The sequence below is a fragment of the Nothobranchius furzeri genome, chromosome 3 (assembly GCF_043380555.1).
Source record: "Nothobranchius furzeri strain GRZ-AD chromosome 3, NfurGRZ-RIMD1, whole genome shotgun sequence".
Classification (NCBI taxonomy): domain Eukaryota; kingdom Metazoa; phylum Chordata; class Actinopteri; order Cyprinodontiformes; family Nothobranchiidae; genus Nothobranchius; species Nothobranchius furzeri.
Window position 1 is genome coordinate 91,706,866 of NC_091743.1, and position 22,092 is coordinate 91,728,957.

A 22,092-nucleotide genomic window follows, 5' to 3' on the forward strand; every position below is an offset into this window, starting at 1 on the left:
CTGCTGCCTCCGGAGACCCACAGACCAGCCACGCCCTGTAGGCCTCCTTCTTCAGCCTGACGGCTCCCCGAACCTCTGGTGTCCACCAGCGGGTACGGGGGTTGCCACCACGACTGGCACCGGCCACCTTACGACCACAGCTAGCAACAGCCGCCTCGACAATCGCAGAGTGGAACAAGGCCCACTCGGACTCAATGTCCCCCACTGCTCTCGGGACGTGGTCAAAGCTCTGCCGGAGGTGGGAGTTGAAGACCGTCTTGACAGGTTCTTCTGCCAGGCGTTCCCAGCAGACCCTCACTATGCGTTCGGGTCTGCCAGGTCAACGCGGCATGTTCCCTTGCCATCTGATCCAACTCACCACCAGGTGGTGATCAGTTGACAGCTCCGCCCCTCTCTTCACTTGGGTGTCCAAAACATACGGCCGCAGGTCAGATGATACGACTACAAAATCTATCATCGACCTGTGACCTACGCTGCCCTGGTACCAAGTGTACCGGTGGGCATCCTTATGTTCGAACATGGTGTTCGTTATGGCCAAACTGCGGCTTGCACAGAAGTCCAATAACGAAACTCCACTCGAGTTCAGATTAGGTGGGCCGTTCCTCCCAATCACACCCCTCCAGGTCAAGCTGTCATTGCCCACGTGAGCATTGAAGTCCCCCAGCAGGACAATGGAGTCCCCTGATGGAGCACTATCTAGCACTCGTCCCAGGGACTCCAAAAAGGGTGGGTACTCTGAACTGATATTTGGCCCATAAGCACAAACAACAGTCAGGACCCGTTCCCCGACCCGAAGGCGCAAGGAAGCTACCCTCTTGTCCCCCGGGGTAAACCCCAACACACAGGCAGAGAGTCTCGGGGCTAACAAAAAGCCAACCCCAGCCCTCCGCCTCTCACCCGGAGCAACTCCAGCAAAGTAGAGTGTCCAACCCCTCTCCAGGTCTCGGGTTCCAGAGCCAATGCAATGTGTCGAGGTGAGTCCGACTATATCTAGCCGGTACCGCTCAACCTCTGCCACAAGCTCCGGCTCCTTCCCCGCCAGCGAGGTGACGTTCCATGTCCCAAAAACTAGTTTTCTTGTCCGGGGATTGGACCGCCAAGGCTCCCGCCTTGGTCTGCCACCCGATTCGCATTGCACCGGACCCTTCATGTTCCTCCTGCGGGTGGTGGGTCCACAGTTGGACGAGCCCATGTATCCGGTTCGGGCTGGGCCCGGCCGGGCCCCAAGGGCGAAAGCCCGGCCACCAGGCGCTCGCTCACGGGCCCCAACCCCAGGCCTGGCTCCAGGGTGGGACCCCGGTAACCCTCCGGGCCAGGTACTCCGACTCTTCGTTTTAACCGCCATGAAAGATCCTTCGAACCGTTCTTTGTCTCACCCTTCACCTAAGACCAATTTGTCATGGGAGACCCTACCAGGGGCACTAAGTGCCCCAGACAACATAGCTCCTAGGATCATTAGGGCACTCAAACTCCTCCACCACAATAAGGTGACGGTTCAAAGAGGAGTAGCTAGTTATAGTTATAACTAACTATAGTTATAGTTATAACTAGCTATAGTTATAACTAGCTGTAGTTATATTTACCACTAGTTATAATTAGAGCTAGTTATAGTTGTAGTTATAACTAGGACTAGTTATAACTACAACTATAACTATAGTTAGTTATAACTATAACTATAGCTAGTTATAGTTATAACTAACTATAGTTATAGTTGTAGATATAACTAGCTGTAGTTACAACTAGCTGTAGTTATATCTACCACTAGTTATAACAATGGCTAGTTATAGTTATAACTAGTGGTAGATAAACTATAGCTAGTTATAACTACAATTATAACTAGCTATAGTTATAACTAGTCCTAGTTATAACTAAGACTATAACTAGCTATAGTTATAACTTGTGGTAGATAAACTATAGCTAGTTATAACTACAATTATAACTAGCTATAGTTATAACTAGTCCTAGTTATAACTAAGACTATAACTAGCTATAGTTATAACTTGTGGTAGATTTAACTACAACTAGTTATAACTATAGCTAGTTATAATTACAAATATTTGTGTGTGGTTTTCCATGTGGTTATTTATCCAATCACTTTGTACACACTTACTTCCTGTTTTGCCTTCTGGGCTCCCATTTGGGCTGGGCATCGAGCATCGATTGGAACCGGGACCAGATGTGTGATTTTCCCGGAATCGTTCAAAGTTTTTATTTCCATTCCTAGTTTTGATTCCTAGAATGCTGACCGGAAGAGGAATTTGCGGCCGATCTCCGTGAAAAATAAACGTGATCTAAAAATTGTGATCAACGCTTTTCAGAGCTGATCACACCAGCTGTCCGTGTGCAGCACCGAGTCCCCCCTCCCCCACCCAATGAAATGAGGAATTGGAATCAGAATTGGAATCATTCAAAATCAAACGATGCCCAACCCTAGCACCCATAGCAACTGTTCCCTGCTTCTATGGCAGAGCTGGTTGTGCAGGTTTCTTTACGAAAATGATGGATTTAGTAGAAAATAACTTTCATTTGTAGGTCTCTGCGTGTCTTTACCCTTCAGGGTTCGCCACAGTGAATCATCAGTCTTGCTGCGTGTTGTACTGGACGGGGACCTTGTCTTGGACAGGCAGATCAGTGCGGTGACTAAATCTAGTTTTTATCAGTTAAGAAGGATCGCCAAGGTAAAGACCTTGCTGTCAAATTCATGCTTTTATTCCATCAAGACTTGATTTCTGTAATTCTTTGTACCTTGGTGTTTCACAATCCCACCTCGCACCTTTAGTTGGTGCAGAATGCTGCTGCACAGCTGTTCACTGGACAGAAACAATGCGTTACTCCTGTCCTGGCCTCACTGCACTGGCTACCTGTTTGTTTTTGAATCCAGTACAAGGTGCTTTTATGGGCCTTTAAATCTCTGCATGGCCTTGCTCCAGATGACCTCTCTGAGCTACTGGTTTTTCACTCCCCTGCACGGTCTCTGAGGTGAGCTGATAGGGTGCTTCTGGAAGTCCCAACAACAAATGCAAGCTCAGGGGTGACAGGGCTTTCTCTGTAGCGGCTCCTAGGCTCTGGAGCGTGCTGCCTTTGAGCGTTAGGCCAACCTTTTCACTGTCTGGTTTTAAATCTCTTTTGAAAACCTATTTTTGTGATTTGGCTTTTGACTCTGCATGAGTTGTTTTAGTTAGTTCTTAAGCTTGAGCCTTTATGCATTTTTACGTTGTGTACTGTTTTTAAATTCTGTGAAGCACTTTGGCCGGTTTTATACAGCTGATGACCAAGATTTTCACCCTATCTTTGAGGGAGAGCCCAGACACCCCGAGGAGAAAACTGAGTTTGGTCGCTTGTATCCGCGATCTCGTTCTTTTGGCAGAGGAGCTGATTCTCATCCCAGCTGCTTCACACTCGGCTGCGAACCGCTCCAGTGAAAGTCGGAGATCACGTTCTGATGAAGCCAACAGGACCACATCATCTGCAAAAAGCAGAGACCTGATCCTCAGGCCACCAAAACGGATGTCCTCCACACCTTGGCTGCTCCTAGAAATTCTGTCCATAAAGGTTATGAACAGAATCAGTGACAAAGGGCAGCCTTGGCGGAGTCCAACTCTCACTGGGAACGAGCCCGACTTACAGCCGGCAATGCGGACCGAGCTCTGACACCGGTCATACAGGGACCTGACAGCCCATCAGATTCACAACATGAGGATGATTGAACACGGATCAGGTAATGACATCTATCGTGCGGGGGTTGTAGTTGCAACAACAGAACAAGGTTTCTAGCCGTCGGGTTACCAGGTTCGCTGCCGATCGGTGAAAATAGTTTTTGGGTCCATCTGCTGTAGGCTACACCTAAACTCACTCTGGTTTTAGATCGTTTATGGTTGCTCCTCTTCTGAGAATGATGATGTCACCTTCTGGGCTCAGAAGCAGCTGCTTGACTTGCCAAGTCCACCATTTTCCACTATGTCAGCCTAGCTTTGACTGTTTGGTTAACCCACAAGAGTGCCCTCTATTGGCTGGTAGATGACAACATAAACCCAGTGTCATACCCATCTAAATAAATATTTAATTATTTTTTAAATGAAAATGAGTCCTTGAAGTCCTTTTGTGCTGCTTCCCAACCGTCCTGGAGCACATGCATGTACGCGAGTCCCAGTGGGTTCTGTTTACCAAGGCCACAGCAGGCTTGGCTGTTAAACAGTGTGTGTGTGTGTGTGTGTGCGTGTGTGTGTGTGTGTGTGTGTGTGTGTGTGTGTGTGTGTGTGTGTGTGTGTGTGTGCGTGCGTGCGTGCGCGCGCGTGTGTGTGTGTGTGTGTGTGTTTATGTGTGTGTGTGTGTCTGTGTGTGTGTGTGTGTGTGTGTGTTTATGTGTGTGTGTGTGTATGTGTGTGTGTGTTTATGTGTGTGTGTGTGTGTGTTTATGTGTGTGTGTGTGTGTGTGTGTGTGTGTGTGTGTTTATGTGTGTGTGTTTATGTGTGTGTGTGTGTGAGTGTGTGTGTGTGTGTGTGTGTGTGTGAGTGTGTGTGTGTGTGTGTGTTTATGTGTGTGTGTGTGTGTGTGTGTGTGTGTGTGTTTATGTGTGTGTGTGTGTGTGTGTTTATGTGTGTGTGTTTATGTGTGTGTGTGTGTGAGTGTGTGTGTGTGTGTGTGTGTGTGTGTGTGTGTGAGTGTGTGTGTGTGTGTGTGTGTGTGTGTGTGTGTGTGTGTGTGTGTGTGTGTGTGTGTGTGTGTGTGTGTGTGTGTGTGTGTGGCTGAGGCTGATGGGGGTGTTATATCACAGGCTCTGATGCCGTGGCCAGTTCACAATCTGTAAATCGATTTGTATCCTCCTGACTTTGCTGGTCCTGTATCACAGGCGCTCGTGTGGGGAGCATTAAAACGGAGAGCTACAGCCTGCAGCTGCTCTGTAATTAATCAATAGCTCTCAGCAGCGTGGCTCAGACCATGCCCACGGTTATGTCATCGTTGCTAGTCACACTCACACCACTAAATCTGAACGTGATAGGATGGCTGGTGTTCAGTAGGGATGTCCTGATCAGGAGGGTTTCTCCATAAGACATAAGACTCAGTCACGTACTGTCACTGACTTTTACACAACCAACCTTTAAACAGACCAGCAGTCAGTTAGAGCTGCTAAGATGAGTACATGAGACTTCCTGTGGAGGATCCATAATGTTTCATACAGGGTGCACTAATGGCCCGTGTTCTTACTGAGCACGGCTCGGCTCGGCTAACGTGACTCGGCTCAGGTCACCGTGAGCGGCTCACACTGAGACACGGCTCTAGGGCAGGCGTCACCAACCTGTGTGGAGCTGAGAGCTACTTCACCATCAGTGATCCTTATGAAGGTCTAAGGTTTGCCATGCTCACAACACTGACCTTTGACCTAGAATACCTCTCAGTTTAAATAAACTTCCTGTTTAATAACATATTTTGAGTTTTTATTTTTTACAGCATCATTTCCAAATCTGTATCAGTGCAACTGAGATAAAAACGTCTCTTTCCTCTGTGGGCGTGTCCCTTTAGGAGTCGCCTCAGCCAATCATTTGTCTCCATGTTGACCTGTCTTCTGCGTCCTCTACCTTCACAATACATAACTTCATGTCCTCTTTCTCCACAGCCATAAATCTCTTCGCATTACTTGTTTTTTAACACGGAAAAGAGTTTTTACCTTTTCTTAGCAAAAACGGTAAAACAACCCAAGTTATGCAGTTAGAAGAAACACAGAATGAAGACATTCATCTCCTGGTTGGTCTTCCTCTCAACCTCCTGCCTGGTAGCCCTAACCTCAGCATCCTTCTGCTGATGTCATCATTGTCTCTCCTCTGGCCATGTCCAAATCATCTCAGTCTGGGTTCTCTGACTTTATCTCCAGAACCTCTAACATGAGCTGTCCCTCTGATGGACTCATTCCTGATCCTATCCATCTGGAGCTCCACAACCTCCAGTTGTCTCCCGTCTTGTCCTCATGGAAACTGTCTCTAAGCCAGACAACATGGCTGCTCTCACTGCTGTCTTCTACACCTTTGATCACACCTGACACTTTTTTCCACCCATTTCAACCTGCTTCATATGTGCACTGCTGTCTCACTCCTCAATGCTGTCTCACTCCTCAATGCTGTCTCACTCCTCAATGATGTCTCACTCCTCAATGCTGTCTCACTCCTCAATGATGTCTCACTCCTCAATGCTGTCTCACTCCTCAATGCTGTCTCACTCCTCAATGCTGTCTCACAGCTCAGTGCTGTCTCACTCCTCAATGCTGTCTCACTCCTCAATGCTGTCTCACTCCTCAATGATGTCTCACAGCTCAGTGCTGTCTCACTCCTCAATGATGTCACTCCTTAATGCTGTCTCACTCCTCAATGCTGTCTCACTCCTCAGTGCTGTCTCACTCCTCAGTGCTGCTCACAGCTCACTGCTGTCTCACTCCTCAATAATGTCTCACTCTTCAATGATGTCACTCCTTAATGCTGTCTCACTCCTCAGTGCTGTCTCACTCCTCAATGCTGTCTCACTCCTCAATGATGTCTCACTCCTCAGTGCTGTCTCACTCCTCAATGCTGTCTCACTCCTCAGTGCTGTCTCACTCCTCAATGCTGTCTCACAGCTCAGTGCTGTCTCACTCCTCAATGCTGTCTCACTCCTCAATGCTGTCTTACTCCTCAGTGCTGTCTCACTCCTCAATGCTGTCTCACTCCTCAATGCTGTCTCACTCCTCAGTGCTGTCTCACTCCTCAATGCTGTCTCACAGCTCAGTGCTGTCTCACTCCTCAATGCTGTCTCACTCCTTAATGCTGCCTCACTCCTCAATGATGTCACTCCTCAATGCTGTCTCACAGCTCAGTGCTGTCTCACTCCTCAATGCTGTCTCACTCCTTAATGCTGCCTCACTCCTCAATGATGTCACTCCTCAATGCTGTCTCACAGCTCACTGCTGTCTCACTCCTCATTGCTGTCTCACTCCTTAATGCTGCCTCACTCCTCAATGACGTCAATCCTCAATTCTGTCTCACAGCTCACTGCTGTCTCACTCCTCATTGCTGTCTCACTCCTCAGTGCTGTCTCACTCCTCAATGCTGTCTCACTCCTCGATGCTGTCTCACTCCTCAATGATGTCACTCCTTAATGCTGTCTCACTCCTCAATGATGTCTCACTCCTCAATGCTGTCACTCCTCAATGCTGTCTCACTCCTCAATGCTGCTCACAGCTCAGTGCTGTCTCACTCCTCAGTGCTGTCTCACAGCTCAGTGCTGTCTCACTTCTCAATGCTGTCTCACTCCTCAGTGCTGTCTCACTCCTCAATAATGTCAATCCTCAGTTCTGTCTCACAGCTCAGTGCTGTCTCACTCCTCAAGGCTGTCTCACAGCTCAGTGCTGTCTCACTCCTCACTGCTGTCTCACAGCTTTGACTCATGTTCTACAGTTTTCCACCCCTCATCCCCAGGTCTCCATGTCCTGCATGTTTTCCTTGTCTCTGTTTCAGCACACTTGCTTTACATACCAGCATTGCCTCATCATGAGGACATTGTGCTGCAGAAGCCTGTTAATCACTCATTCATGAAAGTCAGGTGTGTGGCAGCAGGGAAACACTTGTGTTTCAACAGGCAACATGAAAACATGCAGGACAGGGTCTCCTGAGGACCATGGTTGGGGAACACTGGTCTAACATTCTTCTCTGCCACTCCAGACCTTCTCAGCACTGTTGAAAGCTTTCTCTAAATTTACAAAGATGCATAAGCTTCTGACCTTCTCTGCACTTCTCCACCAGCACCCTTGAAGCAAAGGGAGTATCAGTAGCACACTTTCTTGGCATCAACCCGTTCTGCTGCTCACAAATGCTCACTTCTGACATAAGCCGAGCTTTCCCCACGCTTTCCCAGACCTTCACTTTATAACTCATTAGCTTTGTTCCTCTGTAGTTCTCACAGTTTCCATTGTGCTGCCATGTTTGTAATCACATGTAGCATGTAGAGAGAAAGTGTGATTTAACAAAATAGCAGCAGAAAATAATTCTACTGTTTTCGTACAGGCTTGAGGGAAACTTTTAGGGGTTCTGGGGCACCAGGTTGTTGACCTCGGCTCTAGTGGGTTGGCCTGTGGGGGTGGGGGTGTTTGGACTTATCAGTGACAATCGCAGTTATCACCCGGCCTCACAGACACAACAATGGCAGAGATGCTGAACATTCTGCTCAGGCTGGCTCGGCACCAGGAAACAACCAGAGGCTCCGCCCCCTGGCTAATTGGTGGCCAACAGTTAATGATGTCACATTTCTGCTAGGAACCACAACAAAACAGGTACTGAAATTTGGGTGAAATACTACCCGTGCTGTTGGGTAAGGCTGGGAAACTGAATCGTACTCAGCTCTATGCAGAGTTCTGACCCACTTTAACCATCTGACTGGATGAATAAAAACACACAACGTGTGAGGAGATGAGAGCAAACAAGCTCATTTTATTCCTGCTGATCTGACTTCTTGTTTTCCTAAATTGTCAGTGGTGTCTCTGAGCTCGCCACAGCTTCTAAAACCACAGAGAGGTCAACAGCAGAGCAGGAGCTAAGAGTCACCATGTTTGTTCTGTCCAGATAAAAAACCTGGAAGGAATCTTGATCATCAGATCCAGAATGGAACTTCCCTGAAGACAACAGGTATAGCCACTGATTCACTTCTACACATGTAGAGACATCATAGTCTTAATGAAGCCACTCCCCCTCCCCGTAACAAACACCTGACAGGTGTTCAGCTCCATGAGATGATCCACCTTACCTCCAAATCCAGGTCTCATTGTAAAGTCGTGGTCATCTATCCTCAGTATCTGCTCTGACTTTGTGCCCCGTGCTTTGGTTATATCTGGACTTCTTTTGATCACAGAGCTGAAAGACAACAGGTGGAGATGTCACAGGTGCCTACAGAGCAGAACAGAGGACTGCAGAGCAACCAGGCACGCACGCACACACACACAGACACGCACACGCAAGCACGCGTGCACACACACATACACACACATGCACACGCACGCACACACACACACGCGCACACGCAAGCACACGTGCACACACACATACACACACATGCACACGCACGCACACACACACACACACACTGTTAGACTTTGCTGGCATTTGCTAGTATATTACTGTAAAATCAACAGTAAAATACCTCTAAAAGTGTTTGCAGTGTAGTACTGTAATTTCCATGCACTGTTAGACTGTGCTGTCATTCCTATAGTATATTACTGTAAAATCAACAGTAAAATACAGCTAAAATCTTTGCAGTGTAGTACTGTATTTGGCATGTAATGGTGAGTAAATTCAACAACATCACATATTTTTTCATGGTATGTCACTGTTTTAAAGAAAACAGGTAAAGTACAGCAAACATAAAAATTTGGTATACCTCTGACATTTTTCTGTCTTTGGTTTTTCAGTGGACATTTTAAAATACCTTGCTCAAATCTTCATTCAGAGTGCATTACCAAAACAATTCTTTGTGAGATCACCAAAGAAAAAACACTATGCCCCATAGTAAAGAGAAAATGCTCCAAGAATAAATGTTTTAATTGAGCTATTATAAAAGCATACAGTATGTAAACACTCACTAAAATCTGTTTAAAAATATTTTAATTATAATATAAAAAAAGATTGGATGCTTTAACCAAGCCTACATTGTAAATAAAAAAATCATCTCAGATTGATAAAATCATATTTAAGCTATACTATTAGTCCTACTGCCTAAATGACAGTAATTGACATCTGCCTGGTGGGCGATTTAAACTGATAAATGTTTACAGAATTTTATCAAAAAACTGACATGATACCAGTTTACGACTTTATACTTGTAAGAAATTTTTTTTAAAATATTCCATAAAATATTGATCATTTCAAAATTCCATCAGTTGTTTTTTTGCCTGTTTTCATAGCAATATTATAGGATAATTACAGCCACCAAAATTATGCTGTTGTCTATCTATTCTGTTCACTATAGATGTAACAAAAAATTCAGACAGCTATAGATGGAATCTTAAGGAAATGGGCCAAGGAAGAACTCATCAAAGGTATTTTCCACCCCTAGGTATGTTTTATGTTGTTGGGTTTCCCAGAATTAGCTAAGTGAAAAATAATTCATCACTTTCACCTGTTACAACCTGGATATTTGCTTTCAAAACAACAACATTGGAAACACAATATATGATCGTTGTCTTGCACTTTTAGGAAAAGAAGAAATAAAAACATTTTCCAAACGCGTATCCCGAATGTGACCCATTACAGGGGAGTTGGTCAGTCTGGTAAGTATTTTACTGCATGTTTTGGCTTTTAAACTAGCTATAGCTGTGATCTTCATGCAAATTCTGCAAAATGGTCCCTGTCCATAAATGTGTAAACACCTTATTGAAGTTACCCGAATGCTTTAAAAACTGACAAACAAGGTGATTAATTTTCAGCTGCTACCCATGCAAAGTAATGTGATGCTTAAAACCAAATTTGTTAGGATCTACAAACAATGCATAATGTATTTTTTCAATTGTCAGCATGTGCTTGTATTTTGGACTGATAGCCAAAGCTAGATTTAACTTAAAACATATAATATTTAATGATGTTCTTTACCTCATGGACAATCCAGATTCTAAAATATCTGATGTTTTCTTTTTGTTAAATATTCTATGTAAATAATTTATTCATTCATGTAACTGAAAAAACAGTTCTCTGTTTATCATTTTCTTGAATTACTTTTCCCTATATTTTAGTCACTCAAGCACATCTCAGATATGAATAAGAAAACTGCTTGTGCCAAAATGTTTCTGCCACTTATTGTTTTGCTCTTGATCATTTTTTCTTTTTCTTTTTTTCTTTTCAAAGGTAAAAGGATTTGCTTCACATTTTCTGTAATGGAGACTGTTATCAAAGTCAGTTTGTTTCCTTGACTTCTCTTGTGTATGACATTTGTTTTCAATAAAGTTAGGAGCAAAAAAAAACAAAGGCTAATTTGGCAGTAAGTGTTTGCAGGTGAAGGCTGCTGGCAGTGCATGCTGTGATATGCAGAACAGGTTGGAGAGGTTTAACTCTGATATTGAGGTCAAATAATTTTCCTTTTTGTGGCCAGTGTGAAAGCTATACTACTTTCCGTTTTTTGAGGGGATGTTACATTTTAGGCATATTTGAGCTTTTTATGACTATTTAGCCTACTGTTAAGGTACTGTTTAGTTTTCTATGCATTTTTGTTGTATTGCTTAAACTATCCCTGGAAAAGAAACTATTGAAGATATAGGGTACTTCAAATGTTTCTCTGTAAATATTGTGGATTCCGTGCACACAAATTTATATTGTTCAGTTCACATGTTAGAAGCCATAAACACAATGCAAACTATATGTTTTCTTGTGGACTTGAGAATTGTAAAGCCACTTTTAAAACATTCACTGCCTTTCATTCCCATATGCACAGAAATCATAGACGAGGGGAGAACACTGAGGAGGAGATCTGGAAGTTCACTGGAAATCTTAGCTGACAAGTTCCTGGATGTGGGTATGTTGGACAAAATATTAAAACTCTTTGTGCCCATCTGAGGATCCATATTAAAGATGGAAAAAAAGTATTATGCCCATTTAAAGGTTGCTCTAAATATTTCAGTGTTCGAATATCATTCTCTAGTCATATTTCTCGGAAACACATGCAGTCAAAGACTGTTCAACAGACAAGTCAACAAGAAATTGGTGACATTAACATGGTACAAGGACAGACAGGACACCTTAGAAGACAGACATTTACAGAATACTACAAATAATGAAGAGCCATTTCTAAATCAATTGGCAATGTTTTATTTAAAAATGCAAGCTAAAATGCTTTTGCCAGCCAGCACTATACAGTGCATCATAGAGGAATTCCAAGATCTTCACAGCTCTGGAGTGCACAATGTTCTTGGAAAACTGTTTGATAAACTTTCTGCATTTGATATACCTGAAGCATCTATAAACAATATTATTCAGGAACTTTCACAAAATGACTTCCTATCACATTATCCAGAGCTTATACTTCACTTTGGGCCACTTATTCATTTATGGACTCTTAGGTTTGAGAGCAAGCACTCTTATTTCAAACAATGTTCAAGAAAAGTGCATAACTTTGTCAATTTATGCAAGACTCTGGCTGAACGGCATCAGCTACTGCAGTCCTACCTCTTGGCAGGGCAAATATTTCCACCTACAATTCAAATAATTGGAGAAGCAAATGATTATAGACATCATCTTTACAACTCTGCAACTCAGGATGCTGTGACAAAAGCAGATGTCTCTAATCATAACATGCTAGATGTGTCAGCAGTTGTCTACAAAGGTACCAAATATGTCAAAGGTCATGTTGTTGTAGTAGATCACACTGATGAGAGCACTGAGTTTGGGAAAATAGTTGTGATACTTGTTAATGATTCTAAATTGTACTTTGTGCTAGAATTGCATCAGTCAGTATGCCTTATTGACCTTGGACTTTATTGCCTACACTGCCCTACAGACAGAAGTTTGTGTGTAAATGCTGACAGTCTGATGGATTATTACCCAATACCCCTTTATAACATGGCAGATCTTTTTGTTGTTTCCCTGCACCATTCAGTTTCTTCATGATTTTTTCCCCTTATATTTCAGTGATGGAAATTGAAGATGAAATCACATGCATCCTGCCAGAATTGGAGAGACAGAAAGTACTGTCCTTTGCAGACCACCTGAAAGATGTCATTGGTGTCCAACAAAAAAGTGACCTTCTGTTAGTAGAGGCAGATGATCTCAAACATTTTCTTACACCAATTCAAATACGTAAACTACTACTTACATTTAAGAAAGGTTTGTATACATTTTGTATACATCTGACTATTTATCAGCTGTAGGTCACACAGGTCACTGATTCGTTTCTTTTTTACATTATGACCATCAGTTGCCAATTTCTTCTCACTATACCATTCTGGATGTTAAACTACAAAGCATTTTATTGAAGAGACTTTTACCGGATATTGGTATGTTTTTCTGTTTTAATGGAAGAAATCAAATAAAAAAAGATAATCCAGTGCATTTTGTTTACATCTTGATCTTAAATATATCCAACTATTGCACAAACAAGTGTGCAGGTGTGTGTGTGTGCACGCACAAGTATAAACCTTTTATTTTGGGAGCCTTTATTTTATTACAGTATGTTACCGTTTACTCGTATCTTAGTAAAATATGACACGAAAAAGGTAAATTACTGCCCACAAAAACACAGTAACCTCTGACAGCGTTGACTATTTTCAGTAGCAAAAGTGTATGTTTACGGTAAATCACTGGAAAAGGTATTGCAGCATACCTTGAAATGAGTTTACGGTAACATACCATAAACATACAGCACAACACATATTTATTAATCACGGTAAAATGTTGTGTTATTGATGTAATTTTCTTGTGAAATATATTACGGTATTTTACTGGCAACACTGCATGCCGGTGAGATACTGGCAACAGCGTTGCCAGTATCTCACCGGCATGCAGTCAGATGGTTTTTTACAAAAATATAATAGACGGTATAATTCTGGGATCAACACTAAGTGGTAAGTTACCGTTAACCATGCATCACGGTATCATGCTGGCAACAGTGTTGCCAGTTTATTACCGTAAAGTGGATAGGTAAAGTCTAACAGTGCACCACAATAGAACCAGTGATTGTGTATCAGTCATTAACTCATTCACTCCCAGACGTTCCTGGTCAGCCCTTTGCTGCCAGCAATTTTCAAAGTTTGGATTTTAAATGACGACTTTTGTCGTCAATGGCAGTGAATGAGTTAATCACATGCAGACTAATGTATTATTAGCTCTGATGCAGTTGCGGTCCTCCACAGTAACAACGGTACCTGTCTGTCCTGCCCGCCGTTCCCTCCCTCAGTTGTAAAGCTTTCTGTCATCTTGCTGGAGTCGTTATTTATGGTTAAATAATCTTATGAACTTCCTAATTCTGAAGGCTAAGAAAGGATTATATTGGGCTTAGTGAGAAACAGGAAAGTAGGCCATGTGTCTCTGGATGTACGGGAAACCGTGGAATGATTAGGATGTTGACCTTCTGCCTCTAGGTCCACTCATGCTTCCTTAATCTCCACCGTGAGATTGTTCCAACTCGAGCCTCGGTTATCTTTCTAATAGAACTAGAAAAGAAAATAATACCTGCTAATCTGGTGATCAGACGCTTCAGCCGGAGACATCTCTCGTTTCAGTCTGAAAGTATGAAACAAAGGATTTATTTAGGTTTTCAAAAACGATGGAGAAGTGGCAACCTAATGACTCTGAACTGCTCCAGCAAACTACAATGCTTGTAGTGAAGTGCATGCTGGGATAAAAACTAACAACACAAACTCTAAATACTCTTCATGTCGCTCTGTTCGCTACAGGAAGTGGCCAATGAGACTAAACAGTTAGCAAAAACTCCAGTTTTTAGTAATTAATGATGTAAAAATGCAGAATTTATACGTTACAGATCTGTAACTATTTGTCATCATAACCATTTAATGATTATGTGGGCTGTCTTTATGTTCTTTAACTAGTTAACTACTCTTTAACCTGTCAGCTGTAAGTAGAGGATTGAAGAAAAAACTGTGCAAACAACTGGATGAAAGATTTCATCCATCGATAGTTGCTGTTAACACCTAAAAGCATTAAAATCAGTTAAGTGTAGCGATTGCTAAGAAGCCATAAACACAACGAACCAAGCTGCTAAAAATAAAACGAATAAAGACACGCGGGCGCTCGGTGCCCGGGGAAGCCAACACAAACGGGTTTCAGCCAGTTTCTACAGGATGATGGTCAGTGTTGTGGTGTGTCACAGATACTCCTGTTGATCAGTAACGGGCTGTAGGACAGCCAGTAGTTCATGTTTGGTATCAGTAATAATAATAATAATAATAATAATAATCAGATTTTATTTTGCAGACACTGAGGAAACACAATAATCAGAAACCTAAGAAGACGTTAGTTTTAGTAATCTTTTCAGTTTTTGTTTCTTTGACCAAAACATTGTTTCACTTTTAGATTTCTAGACTTTCTAAATTCCCCTAATCTCTAAATTTCTAAAGTCAAGTCAAGAATTGGGTTTCTATAGCAACGGGTCATCCTTTACTCTTTCTGCAACGCAGACCTTGGTCAACATGACGATTGTTGGTGTACAGCTGCTCACACACACACACACGCACGCACGCACGTGCGCGCGCGCTCACACACACACACACCTAAACAAAGAAAACAAATTAGGTCAGTAAAATGATTCGAAGTGGAGGAAAGGCACTTCTACATCAGGTCGGCTCTGCAGAAGAACCTTCACAGTTTTTTTTATTTTTTGTATATAAAGCGCCAAACAACAACAAGTCGTCTCAAGGACCTGCACACAGTAAACAGCACAGGTCAGGTCATTAAGCCAATCAGTAACAAGTTTCCTATATAAGGAAGCCTGCAGGCTACATCGAGTCACTGACTAGTGTCAGAGTCTTCACAGCAATCCTCATACAAGTCCCCACCAGTGTGTGAATGGGTGTGTGAATGGGTGTGTGAATGGGTGAAGGTGCTCTATCAAATACAGGCCATTCACCATACTAAGCAAGCATGCAGCGACAGTGGAGAGGGACTCCGCTGCTGCAAAAACATCCTGGTAATAAAGATTACAGTGGACTGGGTAAAAACTATACAGGTGTAGCGATAAATATGAATTTACATCAATATTTATCAGATGTGGTGGGGACTTAGCTCGTCTTCATCGTTTATAATTTAATATTAAATAACTGGAAGCACCACCCAGTTTTGTCTGTGTGAACTGGGACACTGGATTTAATATTTATCTTCTTATCAGTGTAATCAGTCTCAGAGTTAACACCACATCTTAATCCAAAGGATGAATTCTTGACAGAATAAACCGATTATTCCAGAGAATTGCTATGATCAGGTGTTATTTACGTTTTATTACAAAATCAGTTAATACATTGACAAAAGGAGCAAACACAGCTTATAGTTTCATGCATGGAATCAAGAAAACCGATAACCCAAAGCTTTATGGCAGTGATGGGAAATAACTGATCCGTAATGAAAGTGGAAGTTCGGAGACACCAGGATTATTAGAAAAAACTTCTATAAGGAGAACAAGTGTGTGTGTGTGTGTGTGTGTGTGTGTGTGTGTGTGTGTGTGTGTGTGTGTGTGTGTGTTCCTATGGGTATAGGAATACAGGAGTGTGTGTGTGTGTTCCCATGGGTATAGTAATACAGGAGTGTGTGTGTGTGTTCCTATGTGTATAGTAATACAGGAGTGTGTGTGTGTGTGTGTGTGTGTTCCTATGGGTATAGGAATACAGGAGTGAGTGTGTGTGTGTGTGTGTGTGTGTTCCTATGGGTATAGTAATACAGGAGTGTGTGTGTGTGTGTTCCTATGTGTATAGTAATACAGGAGTGTGTGTGTGTGTTCCTATGGGTATAGGAATACAGGAGTGTGTGTGTGTGTGTGTGTTCCTATGGGTATAGGAATACAGGAGTGAGTGTGTGTGTGTGTGTGTGTGTGTGTGTGTGTTCCTATGGGTATAGTAATACAGGAGTGTGTGTGTGTGTTCCTATGTGTAGAGTAATACAGGAGTGTGTGTGTGTGTTCCTATGGGTATAGTAATACAGGAGTGTGTGTGTGTTCCTATGGGTATAGTAATACAGGAGTGTGTGTGTGTGTTCCTATGGGTATAGTAATACAGGAGTGTGAGTGTGTGTGTGTGTGTGTGTGTTCCTATGGGTATAGTAATACAGGAGTGTGTGTGTGTGTTCCTATGGGTATAGTAATACAGGAGTGTGTGTGTGTGTGTGTGTGTGTGTGTGTGTTCCTATGGGTATAGGAATACAGGAGTGTGTGTGTGTACCTATGGGTATAGGAATACAGGAGTGAGTGTGTGTGTGTGTGTGTGTGTGTGTGTGTTCCTATGGGTATAGTAATACAGGAGTGTGAGTGTGTGTGTGTGTGTGTGTGTGTTTGTGTGTGTGTGTGTGTGTGTGTGTTCCTATGGGTATAGTAATACAGGAGTGTGTGTGTGTTCCTATGGGTATAGGAATACAGGAGTGAGCGTGTGTGTGTGTGTGTGTGTGTGTGTGTGTGTGTGTGTGTGTGTGTGTGTGTGTGTGTGTGTGTGTGTGTGTGTGTGTGTGTGTGTCTGCTCTGTCTTCTCCATCCCCAGTGAGTCGTGGAGGATGGCTGCTTATACTGAGCCAGGATTCTCTGGAGGTTTCTTCCTGTCAAAAGGGAGTTTTCCTCTCCACTGTCGCTGCATGCTTGCTTAGTATGAGGATTGCTGTATAGTCACTGACACTAGTCAGTGACTTGATGCAATTAGCTGGGTTCCTTATATAGGAATCATTATTTCTGATTGGCTTAATGAACTGACCTGAATTGTAATGTTTATTATGTGAAGTGCCTTGAGACGACTCTTGTCGTGATTTGGCGCTTTATAAATAAACTTGAAATGAATTGACTTGCATCCCCCTCACACGTGTCCAGGTGCAGCAGCTGTCTGCATCCCAAAAGCACCTAGATTCTATTAATATGGAGAACATTAAAGGGTCTAATTCCTAAGGTAAAGAGCCTAAATACATCCAACACAAATCCCACCTAGATAACACAACCTAACCCTAATCCGAGCATACGCATCTGTTTTCAGAGCCAAAGTGAGTCCAGTCAGGCTCACAATGAAAAAGCTGGTCCACCTCAGGCCATCTGAATAACCCCCCCATCTCAACTCAGACATGTGACCCATTAACATCCGTCCACGGTAGGCTCGGTTCTGTGTGTTTGCTAACGAGTGCATTCAGGCTTTTAGTGATCATGTTGGGAGAGCTGGTCTAGGGTTGAATATTTGGTGCGTGCTGCTGCAGAGGAGCACAGGGGACGGATACCAGTGAGGAACAGTGACAGGTACTGATGATGATGACCACATGATCGGACTCGTCTCCTTTTTAAGGACAGAGAAGTAAAAACTTGTGACAACATAATGCTGCTGAGTCAGAAGTTCTGGCTAATCTTTATTATTCCCAATCCCGCTCAATGGTCAACTTTCCTCGTGTGGTCACCATCGACATGTACTGTACATATGTGGGGGTCACCCATGAAGACAGTGGGTTAGGGTCGAATAAAAATGTTGACAACTTTCTGAAAAAAAGAAAGAAGACATTTTTTAAACTCAAAGTCAATTTCAAAAGCAGTTAATATTGATATGAATTTTAATGTCTATTAATATTAATATTAGTTATAAAAATTCCATCCATCCATCCATTTTCATCCGCTTATCCGGAGTCGGGTCGCGGGAGCAAGAACCTAAGTCGAGAGGCCCAGACTTCCCTCTCCCCAGCCGCTTGGGCCAGCTCCTCCGGGAGAATCCCAAGGCGTTCCCTGGCCAGATGAGAGACATAGTCCCTCCACCGTGTCCTGGGTCTACCTTTAGGTCTCCTCCCGGTTGGACGTGACTGGAAAACCTCACCAGGGAGGCATCCTAACGAGATGCCCGAGCCACCTCAACTGGCTCCTCTCGATGTGGAGGAGCAGCAGGTCTACTCCGAGCCCCTCCCAGATGACCGAGCTTCTCACCCTATCTCTAAGGGAGAGCCCAGCCACCCTGCAGAGAAAACTCATTTCAGCCGCTTGCATCCGTGATCTCGTTCTTTCGGTCACTACCCAAAGCTCGTGACCATAGGTGAGGGTAGGAACGTAGATCCACCGGTAAATCGAGAGCTTCGCCTTCTGACTCAGCTCTCTCTTCACCACGACAGATCGGTACAACGCCCGCATCACTGCAGATGCAGCACCAATCCACCTATCGATCTCACGCTCCAGTTTTCCCTCACTCGTGAACAAGACCCCGAGATACTTAAACTCCTCCACTTGGGGCAGGACCTCATCCCTGACCCGGAGAAGGCATTCTACCCTTTTCCAAATCAAGACCATGGTCTCAGATTTAGAGGAGCTGATTCTCATCCCAGCTGCTCCACACTCGGCTGCAAACCGCTCCAGCGAAAGCTGAAGATCACGTTCTGATGAAGCCAACAGGACCACATCATCTGCAAAAAGCAGAGACCTGATCCTCAGGCCACCAAAACGGATGCCCTCCACACCTTGGCTGCGCCTAGAAATCCTGTCCATAAAGGTTATGAACAGAATCGGTGACAAAGGGCAGCCTTGGCGGAGTCCAGCTCTCAATTACAAAATAAACATCCAAAGTTTTTATTTGCTGTTGATGAATTTTTAATGTTTTAGTATTTTCTGTTTTAAGTTTTCCTCTCCACTGTCGCTGCATGCTTGCTTAGTATGAGGATTGCTGTATAGTCACTGACACTAGTCAGTGACTTGATGCAATTTGCTGGGTTCCTTATATAGGAAACATTATTTCTGATTGGCTTAATGAACTGACCTGAATTGGAATGTTTATTATGTGAAGAGCCTTGAGACGACTCTTGTCGTGATTTGGCGCTTTATAAATAAACTTGAATTGAAGAGTTCGTGCTCATTCGCGTTTCTGAAATTCAGATAATGAGATCATTGAGTTCCTATTTATTTATGTTATTTCAGTGATAATTTAGTTTGTTTTAAAGAAACCATGTTGTTGCATTCAACAACCGGCTAAAATGCACTTGAAATGAGATCTCGCTCACACATTTTTTCATCAGTATCCTCGCTCTTTAAGATCAGATCCGTTTGTGATCATCACACTAGTGTTTGTTTTTAGGGGGGGCTAAAGCAACACTTGCACCGGGGCCCAGCTAAAACTTGCTACGCCACTGGCCGGCTGTTTCTCCTCTGATGTTAATGGGTGGAGAACCTCTCACACCAGTGATGTTCTGGTGCTAAATACATGAGTGTGTGATGAGAGGACCCAGGGAGGTGCGGCGGTTGCACCGACAACCCGTTGGTTCAATGGTTGCTTTTGGTCAGAAATGTGGTATTGGTGGTGGGTTTTAGACAAAAGTGAGAGAACCACTTTATTTTTTTGTTCCCTTTTGTTTTTAATTTCCACAATACGTATATCCATAGCTACACTACGCTAGAATGATGTTAAGAGGCATGAAAAAAGTTTTATTTTCCAAATTTGCCACTGCAGCTTTGATCTGGTTAAATAACCGCGGTTTCCTTGGTGACCAAATGACCCGTGATTCTGACTTTCTTTCCTTTTAATCTCGGTCATCAAAAATGCCTCGTAGAAACACAACAGGTACGTGTCTGTGAACAGAGACCCCTGCACGGATCAGATCAGGGTTTGAGACTCGGGCAATTGTCACACAAAAACCCTGGTTTCTCACGCACACACACACACACACACACACGTACGCATGCACGCACGCATGCACACACACACACACACACACACGTACGCACGCATGCACACACACACACACACACACTCACACACACACACACACACACACACGCACACACACACACACACACGCACACACACACATGCATGCATGCATGCAGGCACGCACATACACACACACACACACACACACGTACGCATGCACGCACGCATGCACACACACACACACACACACACGTACACACGCACGCACGCATGCACACACACACACACACACACTCACACACACACACACACACGCACACACACACACACACACACACGCGCACACACACACGCATGCATGCATGCAGGCACGCACATACACACACACACACACACACACACACACGCACGCACGCACGCACGCATGCACACACACACACGCATGCATGCATGCAGGCACGCACATACACACACACACACATGCACGCAGGCACGCACATACACACACACACACACACACACACACACACACGCATGCACGCACGCACGCACGCACACACACACATGCATGCACGCAGGCACGCGCACACACACACACATGCATGCACGCAGGCACGCACACACACACACACACACACACGCACGCACGCACGCACACACACACACACACACACACACGCACGCACGCACACACTATCAACGTGAAAATGATGAAAAAGTGCAAGGTTTTGCCCGACGGTGACTTCCTCACTAGCCGTGCAGATTTGATGCTATATTCATGTTCAACACTTACTTTAATCTAAATATGGACAAATGTAGCTCTACTGTACTGTCAGCACTCCAACAGAGTGGTGCTGAGATCAGTTCCTCACTTTCAGGCTCCATCATAAGTTAGTGTGTGCAGTAGGTGCTGAGTGAGTCCCGCTCCGACAGGTACAAACAAACCGCTTCTTCAGGTCCCTTACAGGTAAGCTGGTGGAGTCTGCTCAGTCTTTCTGCCATGGACTGACCTGATGTGTCTGTACGGACGTAGCGCTTGTCCTCTGGACTGCTTCTGTCCGGATACACCAACATTCCAGAGCATCACGCTGAGCAGGACCACATCAGTCCGCATGGTTTCCAGAATTCCAGCCCGTCTCAGAGGTCTCAGATGTCCAGGAGAGTCCCAACGCTGCCCGCACACAGTGGACACGGAGCACACATTCCCAGCATAGTGTGAATGTATACATTAATGTCACCGTCTTTAATCTGGTGGCCGAGGGGCAGCAGTTAAATCCCCCCGCGTCAGACGGCTCAGATATGCTCTGTGAGCCCAGTGGAGTCAGTAAAACCCAGCTCACGTTCCCCCCCCGTGAGAGCAGGGCGCGTCACCCTCACACACCCAGGTGGAGAAAACAGCTGCAGATCACTGGAACAGTTTCACATCAAATCACCTCCAGTGAGTGACTCAGTCAGGTTCCTGAGCCTGATGCTTCCTCCGTGTTGATTCTTAACACACAGCAGATAAACTGGTGTTGGATTAACAACATTATGATCCATAATCACATACACACAGGCATTCCTGTGTTCCAGTTAGATTCAGTTAGAAGTGTGTAGGAAATTATGTAACAGGCTGATAATCCAGTGGACTACAGTATGAACTGTGGCTGAGTGGTGGAGCCTCAGGCTGAAAGCACATACGTCACTGTGGTTCTACATCCTACTGGCACCGTCAGCCTGTGTTTTCATCATGTCCCCACAGAGATCCAGTCCTCCTGTAGGGTCAGGGTTAGGGCCAGTCTTGCTC

General features: G+C 44.1%; 1 protein-coding gene across 1 annotated transcript in view; it reads right to left on the reverse strand.

Moving 5' to 3' along the window:
* Positions 1-21,770, reverse strand: part of LOC107395989 (gamma-aminobutyric acid receptor subunit rho-1) — a 36,958-nt gene extending 15,188 nt beyond the window's left edge. The window contains exons 1-3 of the mRNA XM_015975481.3: positions 21,317-21,770; positions 14,170-14,220; positions 8,765-8,871 (exon numbers count right to left, since the gene is read on the reverse strand). Of these exons, the coding sequence (XP_015830967.1) occupies positions 8,765-8,871; positions 14,170-14,220; positions 21,317-21,420 (262 nt within the window). The 5' untranslated portion in view covers positions 21,421-21,770. The remainder of the gene's footprint in view (positions 1-8,764; positions 8,872-14,169; positions 14,221-21,316) is intronic.
* Between the last annotated feature and the right edge of the window lie 322 nt (positions 21,771-22,092).